Here is a 14,237-nt window from a genome sequence, read left to right on the forward strand (position 1 = left end):
CTCATTTTATTGCCCCCACCACACACCATCCTCCAAAAACAAAAGTCACATAATATTTTCAAGCATTGTTCAAAAATAAAGCATTTTTGCAACCAATTCTTGCTATGAAACAATATGCACACAAAATGTATTTCTTAAATCCCATAAAATCCTCCAACATGAGGCAAAATGATAGTGTTTAAAAAGTGGCTGCAGACCGCAACATTGTCATTCAAAGCTGTTTTTTTTTTTGTCCATTTCAGTTCAAAATACTAAAACATTTAATCACTAAAGCATTAAAAAGAATTTACACTCTATTTATTTTGATCAGCTTACCTCTTCAGAAATATATATACCCCAAAAATGTGCATACATTAGCAGCTATAAACATTACATGGCATATCACACTATGTCAGCTTATATGAAAACGTACAAAATGTGAATGTATTCAAAAAACTATTCTGCAGTTACTATCTTTAAAGCAAGACATAAAATCATTATGAAGTCTTGTAAGCATAACACTGTTTCAAACAGAAATAAATATATAACACTTTCTGGTAAATTACAGCAGCAAAAAACAAGAGGCATCCTTTTTTTAAGCAAGACTTTCACCACTATAGCAGCTGTTCAGACCTGAATTCCTCTCACAGCCTGCTTTATATTTTCCAGTAGGGCTTTATTTTCTGGACTCTGATAACGATCTTGATTTGTATACATGTCCGTCAAAGTGGTCACGTAAGCATCAAAATTTTGTTCATTGATTGGTTCCTACGAGATATTAAATAGTAGTTCATATACAACTTTTATTTTCTTAATCGTATATTCATTTAAGCATAACATTATCAAGGCATATTGCCACCATTTTTAAGAATATTTAAAATGCCTATTTAGTTCTTACTTAATTTTACAGGATACACTGGAGCAGGCCCTCCATGTCTTTGTTAGCAGTTAAATGTATCTTTATGGTTTCAGTGTTGTTACCACAAATATCCAACTGGTTGATGAAACATAAACATAAAAAAAGACATCTATTGTATGAAGTGAACTGAAGATCGCCAAATTCCTTAACTTGTGCTCTCAATCACTTACCATATGTGGCAGCTGGATATTAGCTAGACTATGAATTAAAGACTGGCTTAAATTGGCCAATTCATGAAGAAGAGACTCATTTTGCTGTTCAATTACTTTGTTCTCCTCTTCTATCGTCTTCAGGTTGCTCTCCATTGTGGTAATCTAAAATGGACAAATTTGTGTACAATGTAATATAAGGCAAGCTGTTATAAAGCATGCGCTTTTGAAGGGAGAGATAACAGACATACCAGGGAAAGGAGAAAAAGGTCTATTCATTCACGCTTAAAAAGGTTTTGCTTGAGTCTGCAATTCTTATCATTGTTAAGGGTTTCTTATTCCTACTGCATGTTGTATGACTTTAACAGCTTGTCTTTTTAATATTGGTAATAATGAATGAACTTGGATTTGATTCCACCGCTTTAGAGCTTTTCTTCTTGAGTTGAATGGCATTAAGAAGGACCTTAGTTCTGCAAGTTCACCCATGTAGTTGAACACTTCTACTCCTAGGAGCCTACCTTAGGGACATTCTGCAGTAAGTCATGCATTTCTTATATTTTCTGCTATATATATATATATATATATATAGTTAGTTAAGCATGCACAGCTCCTTGCTGCCAGTGTTTAGCTCTTTGTAAGTATAATTTGATTCTATGCAAATTCACAGGGCTGCTTTTGAAAGCTGAACAATTGCATGTTATTGCGATGTATGTACAAATTCAGAAAGTTTTCTAATACATACAATGACTTGCAAAACTGAAGGAACTGAAGAAAATTTGCACATAGCCAGAAGAGTGGGTCCCTAGGGCATGACTACATGTACAGGTGAAGACAACTGAGAGTATGCTCTGCCTGTGTTCCCAGGTGACCAGACACAAGTTAGCTCTGACCTTGCATGGTGCCCTGCTTGAGCTAAAAAGCATTGCTGAGAGGCAACTTACCTGAGCTTGTGCAGAGCACTGTGCTAATGAAGCAATTAAGGATTTCAGATGAGCACTGGCTTATGTCCAACTCATTGAGAGCACATGCAGAGCTCACTCGTATCTGTCTAAACTTTCCTCTGTAGGCCTGTCCTTACTTTCCACACTGGATGATAACTGTTAACATCTATTACAAAGTGTACAGTGTGCTTTTGTGTGTGTGTAGGTTAAAATATGCATTGACAAGAGGGCGAAAAAAGATGTCAGAGAAGTGGAAAAAATGCCAAAGAATACCAGGTTTTGAATTCTCAAAATCAGCTTTATCCATTTCTACATTGGCATAGACAGTGAACTGTGGGAAGAATTGATACAATTTAAATGCTGATGGGAAGGTTGGAGGTTTGTGCGGTAGTAGCAGGCAGAAGGGGAAAAGGTTCTCAAGTGAATATTAACTTGACCATGGGTGAGTAAATTTTAGGAAATTGTTAGTACAATCAGGTAGTTAGATGTCTCAAATTTATTCTGGACCTAAAGTTTCAGTCTGCTTATGGAAATACAGTCCATTAGTTGACAGAAGTAACTTTGACAAGTGATGTGATTACACAAAATGATCTTCAGGTATCTCTGACTACAGGTGTTTATATAGCAGTTATCCACACTGTCAGTATTGCAGGGGCTTTCGTCACAATTAATTGATCCTGAGCTATTTCCACAACATATTATAGTAGGCAAAATAATACTTTCTTCAGCTTTGAAACTGGAAACACATCCTCCTCTCTTGTTTTGCTTTCAGCTTGTTTGTATTGGAGAGCAATGCTGTATGCAAATACACAACATCTTTCGTAGGTGCTTGTTAGAGTCAGTCATGCTCCAACATTTACCCTAAAAACTGTTTTTTATATTACAGACCAAAGTGAAGAGTCTGATGTCAATGAAGGCCCAGTTCATATGGCATACTGCTGCTGCCTCATGCTAACTTAAGTAGGAGCTGACATTTTATAGATTTTCTAGGTAGCTGAGCACTGCTACTTGAATAGGTCTTTTTCCTTTTTTCACGTGAGATGCTACTATCTGCGAATACAGTGGCAGCTGATCAGCATATCTCACAATTTCATTTAGTACTCATCTGTAAGTATCTTAAGATAACTGGCGAACTTAATTATTTTATTGACTTGCTTAAAGGCTGAAACTTCCCTCCCCACATTTTACCCTAAAACCAATGAATGTTCACTTGTATCTATTCTGAAAACAGGATAACCTGTTGCTTGTATGAGACACAGTTATTTGCAGATTTTTCTTTCCCCCTCTCACCTTGATGTGTTTCTGCCCCTCTCATACTTTCAGACTTGCATGTTAAATTTGAACAAATTTACTAGAAGATCTTAGATTAAAAATACTTTCTTTAAAGTCTTAAGCAAAAAGGCAGCTGAGTAAAGGAGAGTCTTATGAATGCTCCAACTAAGAAAAAGGCTGAAGCATGACTTTTCACTTTATTAAATATAAAAGATTCTACATGGAAGGGAAGTTTCTGTTGTAGGAAAAACTTTCGCTGGCACTTACAATCATATAGGATGCAAATCCATCTTAAACAAGACTGTTGCTACTTCTGGTGTTCACAGAACTTCCACTATTTTCCCATTGCGTATTCCCCACCTGTGAAGTCTTACTGACATCTAGGTTGCACAATGATTTTCTAAAGGTTTATCAACAAACATTTTGTTACGTTCAATACAATTTTACTGTTGCAAATAAAGGGGACTGTTGACTTCAATCCTCTTAATAGATTTATAATGACTACGATGTAACTCTCTGCGTGTTGGAAATGTAAATTACCTATCTTCAGGAGAGCGTATGAATTCAAAACTTAGGCCTCTGAATTTTTGTGAAATTTGACTCAGCTGAGATTTTCTGCTAGGCATCAGTAGCTAGCTGGGTAAGAACAGGTAAGTATTAGACCAGTCTGCCCAGAGACTGTGGAATCTCTGGTGTAGGAAGTAAAGAACAGGTTAGACAAGCATCTGTCAGGATTGGCTTAGGAAGAGCTGGGAAGTAGGAAGGGAAGAAGACTGGTGGAGAAAATAATGTATCAAGGTCTCTTGTAGCTCTATTTTCTAGAATCTTATTAATTATTTTAGTGTCATTGCCAGTCATTCTACCCTTTTTCTAAGTCTGCTGCACCAGGGTGTGAAAAGCATCCTTTCAACTTAATGGTAAAATCATCAGCTGAGGTTTTTTTACCAAGAATATGCAGTGGTCCCAGGTAGTGCCTAATCTGATTTCTAAGAATGTGCAATGGCACTAGTCTGAGACATGAAAGCTGGAACTGAGACCACTGACGTATGGCTTCTGTACTCATTTCAGATCAAAACTTGATGTGAAATTCCTAGCTAAATCTTTGAAACTCAATACATGTTTTATGCTTGTGATAGTGTTACCATGGCTTTTTTTTTTTTTTTAATTCATCTGGCCAAAAATAAAATTAAAAATGCAGAAACTATTGACAACTGGAGCATTTACCTAATGTACACATAACGGCCAAACTGCTTCACATTTTTTAAAATCTCAGCTAAATCAGTCTGTATGTGAATAGCACCTACAGCATTGTATTAAGCAAAAGAAAACATAAGGCAGATTGGAAGCTGCTAGATTCAAAACTTAGGATCAAATTCCTCCAACATAAATACATATAATTTTCCTGCCATTGATTATTCTTCTTGCTTTACATTCCTGCAGATTTTGTCCTCATTACCCTACACTTACATTTGGTGACATCAGAAAACTGTAAAACATAAGTCAAATCCTATAAAGGCTGAATAATGACAACAGAACCCTGAATACAGGCATAAAATAGAAGTGAGGTTTCAATATCAATTTGGCTAAGGTTTAGAAGTCGAAGAAAAACCAAGCTGAAGAGGCAGATCCTGCCTTCTATTTATGAGTATACAAGAGGAGGACAATGGACATGGCACTCTTCTCCACGAGCAGCAAAGAAGTAACAAGGAATGGTTTACTCTGTTTCCATCAAGATCAATTGGATGATTATGACCATGGGACTAAAGGCTGATAAATGGTGGGAACTGTGGTAAATCTCACTGTTGGTGTCTGTGCTCAAATCATGTGAAGAAAAAAGCACCAGAAGCTATGTTGGACACTGGAAAATGCCGGGGAAAGAATTCAATTCATTTCCTTCCTTTGCTTTTTCCATCCAGTTTTAGGACTGCTGAATAATGAGGTTTTAAATAATAGTCTAATGTTAGATTTTCCTTTTTTTTTTTTTCCCCAACAGATTTATGTGGAACCTAAAAGGAATGAAGCTGGATCTGTGGAACCACTGCTGCTGCCAAGGGCTGCACTTAGTGTACCGCATGATGAAGTGAAGTGTAACAGGTATTCACTTCCCTATCTAAATTTCCTCTGTAAGACAGACCTGGCAAAGGCCAAGTTGTTCATCTGGACTCCTTCACCTCGTAACTTATGTTAATGACCATGATGTCACGCAATATTTTAACTGCTATTAGAAAGGCATAGCTTTATCAAGGGGAAATACAAAGCTGACCATGACAGGCCATGCTTTTGCCATGATTTTAAAGAATATATTTCGCTAAGCCTTCTTTTTTTTTTTTTTAATGCTGATAACTGATGTGGAATTTGCATAATGGATATTGTTTTCTGATTTTATAAATGGCAAATTACAGATAGAAATCTTAATATGTAAGAAACATAAAAGGGAACAATATATTTCCTATATTTCTTTTAATCAGTCATGTAGAAAAAGCAGCTGGATTTAGGGCTTCATAAAACTGTTACCTGAGTTCTGAGTTTAATCATATCAGCTTCCATCTGGGAGTTGGATTCATTTAGTTCTTTGATTTCTTCATCTAACTGTTTAATTTCTTCATCATTTTCTATACCTGGGTGATATAAAAATAAAAGGGGTGTTAAAATAATTAATCTTTAAATCAGAGCTCAGGGAATTAATTATTTCCATATTTGAAAATAAATTTATTTCAAGTAAAAGTATTAAAGTAAAAAAGAAAAAGGAAGCATTATTCAAACTTTTCTTTTGAAGTTAAAACAATGTATTTTCCACTACTTTTCCTTTTAAAATTGCAGTAATTTGCCAGCAAGGGTGTTGAAAATGCCTAAAGGATCAATAAGACACACCTTTTTCTTTGTATGTACTGATTTAACTTTGTATTATAAGAAATGCACCTGCAGCAACAAATTCTGCTCCACTGTCATATGTAACTTATTTGAAAGACTGTGTCCAATTATAGATCTTCTGAAGGAAAAGAAAGTATCTTAACATGCTAATCTCTTCATATTACAGCGTTGTCAAAATCATTTGTAACTAATTCAGAAGATTTTTTTTTCCCAACACAGTGAAATTTTGTTGATGTACTGGGATATATTGTGATTCTGCTGTTGCTTTTAATAATTTCATGGTTCAGAAGGGTGTTATTAAATAATGATGTATAGAACAATTTGCAAAATAGAAATGATTTCTGAGTTTTTATGACATAAACATTTAGAGAACAGAATTTTAAAGGTACCTGCATTTTTAAGGATTCAGACAGAAATAAACTGTAAAGGTTTTATTTATTTATCCTTTTAATTACTATAACAAAGCATAAAATAGTCCTGGGAAGAGATAGACCTGTTTTCTCTCAAGTCAAAGTCTGAACTCCTGAAGCTAGAGAAACAGATGTTCCCACTCTCTTGTTCTTACTCTAGTGTGAATCTTGCATACCTTTTCCCACAGTGCCTAACTAATAGGAAGGGTGCCGTGTGTCCCCCTAAGTACCCCAAATATCCATATACCACTCCTTAAGGCATTCTTCCTGGGCATGGCAGATACAGTTTTCAATACTTCCCAGGTTGTAGAGAAGATTACATCCAGATCTTCCACTCCCTGGTTACTAGCTGTTGAACAAAGACAGCCAACGCTTTCTCCAGCTGTGTTGGCAATGTGGGTTGAAATGCCTCCTGCACTGTGTTGAAATGCTTTCTGGCTCTCAAACACAGTCAACACCAACAGTTAAGAAGGCATGCACAGTCACAGACTAAGTGACTACATAAAGTTTTCCAAGAAAACTCAGGACTTAGGCACCTCCCAGACAAGCCTTTTCTGCATTACTTATTTGAACTGGGGCACCTACATTTTGCTTTTATTGCACTTCAACTATCAGGGTACTATCCTGACTTTCATCCAAGGTACTTTCATCATCTTCCCTGCAACTCAGGGTTCCCAGGAAAGACCGAAGATTATCGGAGATGAAATGACACAAGGCCGTCTACATCTGCCAGAGGTTACAGAGCCACAGCTACAAATGATTCAAGGGAGCTCATGAGGACTTGACACTCTGGAAATCAAGCCTTTTTCTCTTCTGAATCCTGCAACAATATAAGACCAGCTATCCACCTTTGATGAATGAGATGTGAACCAGAAAATTATAATGGTATATTCTACTTTGAAATATTTTAGTGTTTTAGATTTATGTAGACATAAATCAGACCAGTCTGACCGCTCCAGTGCTGGCTCAGATTTCCACAGCATAAAACCCAGTTTCACTTCTACTGACAGTGAATTTACTATTTATACAAACATTTACACGTATAGGAAAAAGAGCCAATAGCGTAATGATAACTTTAGTTTACAAAGAAGTAATATTTAAAAAGGTAATGATTAAAAATTTACCATTACTGGCCCGCTGCTTTATTGTTAGCATTTGTTCTCCAGACAGCTTTGCCTTCTTCATTGCTGAAGTAGCTCTGGGGCATCCTGATAAACTGTGAACAGTAAGGAGCCTGTTAATTTTGATAGGTCATTGAAAATAAACGTGTAATCCAAACCTGTAATAAAAACAGTATCAGAGACAAAGTTTATCTTCACTGCCTAGCACTGAAAGAGTGTGTTAGTCTGAAAAAAAAGGACTTACCAGTAGTGATTTCATGGTTTTATTCTTTCTTCCAAATTCTTTTTGTATGGACAGCTAATATAAAAGTCAGATATATCTTGTAGAACTATAAGCCTGGGAACAACAGTCCAGTTTTCTAAAGATGCAACGCTCTTATTAAAAAGTTTTATTTTAAAAACAGTTACTGTGTAAATACTCCCCTTTGAATTTACATGTCCCCGCTCTGAACTTCTACCCTTTTTAATTCATATGTTCAAACATGGAACTGAATGCTGAGAGAAGGGGACATGAGCTACCTCTCACATCCAAATGATTAACTCTTATAAACTATGCGTTTCTTTGTGAATATCACCTACCGAGCTGGCTAAATTGCCCTTTTCTAAATTGTTTCTTAAAAAGGCAGTAACTATGTGTTGGCTTTTTGTTGAAGCCCAAGAAAAGTCATTCCCATAAAAATGAACTTTCCTTGACGAGGGATATGTATCTCTTATAATGTATATTTGTTACACTTACGGATGTAGACTCAGTTATCCCTTGACTCACATGTTGCCAAAATATTCAGCTTTTTAATTACCTCATACAAAACAGTTTGATAGCAAATGCAGTCTTAGCAGGTTTAATTTTAAAAATAATGATCAGACAGTGCTCACTATTTTATAAATAATTGTATACACCAAACTATCCCCTTTTTCAAAATCACATCGTTAATGTAGTTGCACTATCACAGGTAAGAGAAAATACATATTCAATCTAATTTAATGATGGAAAACTATAGTCTTATTCTAAGCAAGCTTTAGCAGTGAAGGGAATTTGGAAACTTACTAAACAATTCCCTATTGCTTCAACATTTAAGGTTTCATAGCCACTGAAACTGAGTAACATCACGTACTTCTCATTGCATACAGTCACATTTATATTTCCTCTTCAGATCCAAAGGAAGACTTTTTTTTTTTAAATTTTTAACTGTGCAAATCAAATTCAAAGCTAGTACTCAAATAATCTCTCTGTAATGTGGAACAAGTTTCTGAGGACTGTGGTATCTTTGATTATTAGCATTTATTTAAGTAAAGACCCAACTTCCTACTAAATAAAGTCCTCTAATTTAAGTATAATGTTTAATTATTGAAAATGTTTCCCTGAAAAGCCTGGGCTACTATTCTCAAGTGCAGCCATTCACAAAAGGAAACTTTTCCCAGAAAAATATCTAAAAAAAAATTTCCTTTTCTCAGCAAAAGAATCAGTGTTCAATATTTTATACAGCTCTGTTACTGAGAAGATACATAATAAAACAATACTAGTAGTATCAAGAAATAGCATGATCTAGTAGCTTTTCACTGTAGCCTAGGTGGTAGGATGCCAGATTATTGTTCCAAGCTCTGCTATGGACTCACAGTGTGACTGTAAACAACTGTCCTCTTGAAGTGTCAAAGGGAGCCTTGAGGAAGATTAAGGAGGAGAGGATTAGCTGTTTTGGGAAAAAATCGTTGGCACAGGGAAAGGAATGAAAGATAACAGTATATGCAAAGTTTCTGCATCATTTCATTGACTTAATTTTTGTGTCCTTTCAATTGATTTAATGAATTTCCTCATATTTGATCCTCACTCTTTTTCAGGAGTTAGCACCACTGGGCATTATAACAACTGTGTTATTTTACTCTCATCTGGTCTACAGCCTTTTCCTCTCTAAAAGTCTTGACTGATGACAACCTAGGGAATCTCTCAAAATAAAATTATCCCTCAAACAGCCCATAAGTAGGGCATTCAAAGCCTAAACAGACCAACAAGAAACCTCGATGCTAGAACCGTGCACCTAAAACTGCAGAAGAATAACGAAACAAAAAAAAGTGTGTTCACAAGTACTAGAAATCTACCGTGAGATTCAGTGTGCCTACATCCAAATTTTGGTGCCAAAACCCCAATCTTATTCCCAGGCCATGGTTATGTACACCTAGTTTTCAGGACTGCCTAAACCTGTAGATATCTTCTCAGCTTGTCTGAAAGGTTACCTCTCTACTAGTACATTCAGTGTGCTCCAAATGATGCTCTCACCCTGAGGCCCCAGGTATAATGTCCCATATTTGCACTACTAAGCTTTCCTACTCTACGAAATAGGGTGGCCACATTCTAGTTGCCTAATAGCGACTGTCTCTGGCCCATGCTATCTCCATTGGAAAGATAGCTATTGCAAGGCTAGGCACTTATTTATCACTTATACCTCTGCTGCAGTTCAGGCATACTGGCACCAGATGTCCTCTGCCTAAACTGGAAACAGAAAGATTTGGGTCCTGTACTCTATTCTTGCTGCAGGAACTGTTGGAGAATTGTTCTGCATGGATTATCAACCTTCTTCTGGAGGCACCCAGATGAGTCATGAGTTAGTGAGGGGAAAGGCAAAGGGCTGCCTATTTTTGGGCCTACTAGTGAGGATGGAGAAGGCTTCCACATCCTGTAGCCAGATGAGTTTTGTTCTTACCCACTGGTGATCTAATGCAATATGCACAGACAGAGGAGTGCTTCGACCAAAAGGGCTTTCTTTCCATGCAACTGCATGCCCAAATCACAAGCTTTCTCTTTTTGCTTTCCTGATCCTTACACTTGTGGCTTTAACATACGCATCATGTACAGCTTGTTATGTGTCTGTCCTTAGAAGAGGCCATGAATGAACATAAGGTCCTAACTTTTCCTGTGGCTTTACACAATTTAAGAGAGCATTCGAAACTCCCAGAGGTACCAAATTCAACACAGGGGAAGATGCCAAAGCCAGACCATGCCAGCAACTTCCTCTGCAGGTCACTACCAGCAAATCTGTCTCTCCATTAATTGTATATTGTATTGTAAGTGGATTAGCTCACTTTCCTGAGCCAGGCACTTACAATTTCAATGAAGCAGATACTAAGTTAGTAACCTAAATTAGAGGATTGAGTTCTACTACAGTTTATTTAACTTGGTGAAATTCTTCAGAAACGAGTAAGACAAAGATAGCAATATGCATCCTGTTTGCTCAGCTCTGTTCTTAATTAAGTTATCTAAAAATACTTTAAATAAATTAAATTAGGACTTTTAGGATAAGCTTCTAGTCTGCAAGGAAATTCTACCTCTTCCCTTCTATGTTCTTGACTATGTTTACTTCTCCTGAAGGTAACTGTTCTTTCTCTGAGTTGAGAACAACCAAAAGAGGGCAGGACATATGGGAAGGTAAGATGAAAAACTGGGCTAAGTCAGCATCGCACCAGAATTGGACTGTTGTACAAAGGCTGAACCTCATGGAGGTGTAAAGTTAACCAAAAAGCTTGAAATGAGATCCCAGTGGGACTGGGAGTGGCTTGAGATTTCTAGAAGACTGGGGGGGGTAGAAGGAGACAGAAGACAAAAAGGAGTAGGTATGATTTTATTTGTCTCAAATATCTTGAGATTTTGTTTGTCTTCCCTTAACTGGCAAAAAAAGAGTACAAGTGAAAGCCATTTCAGTGCTTGAGGAGTTAAGCAAAATATGATTTAAACATCTAAAAAATCAAAAAAGACCAAGATAAACATGCTAGCTAGTAGTTTTGGTAAGGATAATACTTATCCTCACATCAAATTTAAAGCCTTTACAGTTGATGCCTGTCATAGGTTTTCTGTTACAAGTGGATTTAGTGTGTAATCCTGCTTTGGTTTATTTTTTTTATTTTAACAAACCTTACACTGACTTTTACACAAACATGGAATTCTGCAGCTTGTTCATTCCAGTGAAGAACTAGTAAAATTAATCACAGTTATCTGACTTGCTACTGCCATTATTCTCACACACATGAGAAATCATGCAAAAGACAATATAAACACAGTTGAGTATTCTTTCCACAATAAAAAATGAATAAGGCTTTCTAACAACATTGCTGGGGGTACTGCTGTAATAAATACAGTATAAACGTACTGAGCCATCATTTATCTCTGTCAGATTGTGGATGCCATGGGGCTTGAAGCTACAGCATTTTGGTGGGGCTGTGAGAAGCACCAATACCCAACTGCTGGCTCCCTCTGAGTGCCTGATTCAACAGGAGCTGTGAGCTGCTGCTGCTGCCACACAGGCAAAGTATCAACAACCAGCTGACCATCAGCACCTTGTCTTGTTGAGATGCAATGTGTCTTGGCTCTTGCTGAATTTCTACTGTCAGGCTTAATCTCTAATTTGAGAAAGAAAAGTACGGTCTGGCACATCATCCTTGAAAGCCAACCTCTGCCATAATTTACAAAATACTTTGAAAAATGGATTAAACTGTTAGATTAAAGTGATCTAGGGACAGATCCTGCAAACCTCCTGTAAGGCATGTGCTAAAATTTGAGAAGGGCTCAATTTTTGCTGGTTGTCTGGAGACTTCTGACATCATAACACATCATTTATATTGGAAATGTGTTTTTGTTGGGCATGCGTGCTAAACGGAGAGGTGCGTGGCCGGGACCTATCATGCAGCTTTGCTTTGCAGGGCATGGCACTGTCCATGAAACAGACATTTCTACACACTATACACCTGTAGGACTGACAGGTAGAAATGGTGACTGGGTTTTATGCCATGCAAGTTCAACCTACATTAATCAGGCTTGTTTTTACATGAAGACTTTATAAATGGAGGCATGCAGAGGTAAAGTGCTAGCAGCTGTATAAACTCTACAAAATAAGGTCCATCCATATGTACACCTACATCTTACCCTAACTGCCCTGAAGAGTAGTGACTAACGGAAAGCCAATCATCTAGAAGGTATGCAGAAAGACTATATGCACAAATTAGGATAAAGAGTATATGGTGATTGCATCTGTTAGAGTTGAACACAACGTGAAGAATGAATTTTCTTTCTTGTTTAGGACTGTGGTTACATTACTGCAACCTATGCCTTGCCATATATTCAGTGGATTTATAAAATACAGTGAAATCGGTCCCAAGATAAAAGGAAAATTAGTGGGGTAAAATGTTTGGAAGGGACATCTAGCTAGTGTTTAGTGCACATTTACCAAGATATTTAGTTTAAAAAGAAATAAATGTGGGCTAAAATCCTGAACTGCTTCAAGAATGTAATTGCACTGTCTTCAGAGATGCAAACAAGAGAGGCTGTGAGAGTGGAGGATCATTGATCAAGTGGAGCAATTTCTGGGTGACTGATTTTAGTTATCTGGGTTCCAGCTGTGCTCTCTTAAATACACTTTTGCCTCAGCAGACAGATGCAGTCTGGTCTCTCTTGAAGCTGAAGAAATTGTACTTGGCTTGTCAAATGAAGAAAACATTTTCCAAGCAGAGAAGTAGGGATGTGGGAAAGGAGGAGACAAAGGTCAAATAAAATGCAACTTCTGTATTTGGCGTGTGAAGTGCTGAAGTTTACAAAGAAAGAAAGAACAGGATGTAAAGAAACCAGAGCCTCAACCTGGAGTACCCAAAAAGCATCCTGAGGGCTAACTTTATAAACACTGTAAGGTGTTTATAGATTCACTACCACAGTGATTTTTCAAAAAGTTAAGAAAATGAAACACTTCTCTGTTTATTAAAAATAACATTGTGCATGGACTAGAGGAAGGAACAAGTCACATTCAAGGGACCTCTTTTAACTAGAGATAGATCCAAAACAAGCCCCAGATGTAAATCCATTTGAAATTCAGCGAAATACAGATCACAGTGAAAACTACTGTTTTATTTTGTTAATGGATGAAACTTTATTTTTATGACTAAGCTCCTGAGCTATTTGGTAATGTTTGAAGTTCAAGTTAAGAGATCAAACTCAGTGATCAAAGCAGCCCTTTCCTTGGTTTAATATTAAATCCATGAACCACTCATTTTGTCTATGTTGAAGGGTATCAGCTTTAGTGATTTCCTTATTCCCATGAGTAAATTCTGCTACACACCTTAAAGGATGAAATACTCTATGCACAACTCCAGCAGAGATAAAAGGAACCCTCTCTAGCCCAGCACTCATTTTTATTTACATTCAAGGGTGACTGGCTTTTCCTGAGCTTCTTACTGAGCTGTGAAGTAAAGAGAGTCCAGGAGAGAGGTTTTGCAAACAAGCTAGTTTTGTTTGCATGGAGATTGCTGCGACTCACAAAGGAATCTGTCCTCCTCCCCACTGGCCACACAACCCCAACTGCTTTTGTGCAGTGTTGGAAAAAAATCGTCTGTTCAGCTCAATTTCAGACTTCTTCACTGGAAAAGAAGAATAATTCTGATTAATGTGGCCTTTTTTAGGTCTTGTTCCATGGCTAAAGCTTTACAACTCACACCTGAATGTTGGTGATGAAGAACTTTCACTTAAATTTTCGATCAGGAGGGAAATCTAAGTTAAAAAGACTAAAAGCTTGATGTAACATGGAAAGTGGCAGCTCCTAATC

The 14,237-nt window shown here is 37.1% G+C and overlaps 1 protein-coding gene across 4 annotated transcripts in view; it reads right to left on the reverse strand.

The window, feature by feature from the left end:
• Nucleotides 1–6: 6 nt before the first annotated feature.
• Nucleotides 7–14,237, reverse strand: part of MYT1L (myelin transcription factor 1 like) — a 130,667-nt gene continuing 116,436 nt past the window's right edge. For 2 of the 4 annotated variants that reach the window (XM_050893717.1, XM_050893716.1), the window contains exons 17-20: nt 7,666–7,757; nt 5,775–5,878; nt 1,069–1,212; nt 607–747 (exon numbers count right to left, since the gene is read on the reverse strand). In XM_050893717.1, the coding sequence (XP_050749674.1) occupies nt 607–747; nt 1,069–1,212; nt 5,775–5,878; nt 7,666–7,757 (481 nt within the window). Of the gene's footprint in view, nt 31–606; nt 748–1,068; nt 1,213–5,768; nt 5,879–7,665; nt 7,758–14,237 lie in introns of those variants that run through there. The other 2 variants (XM_050893719.1, XM_050893718.1) reach the window with 2 other exon arrangements.

This window comes from Gymnogyps californianus, chromosome 3 (assembly GCF_018139145.2).
Source record: "Gymnogyps californianus isolate 813 chromosome 3, ASM1813914v2, whole genome shotgun sequence".
In the NCBI taxonomy this organism is placed as follows: Eukaryota; Metazoa; Chordata; class Aves; order Accipitriformes; family Cathartidae; genus Gymnogyps; species Gymnogyps californianus.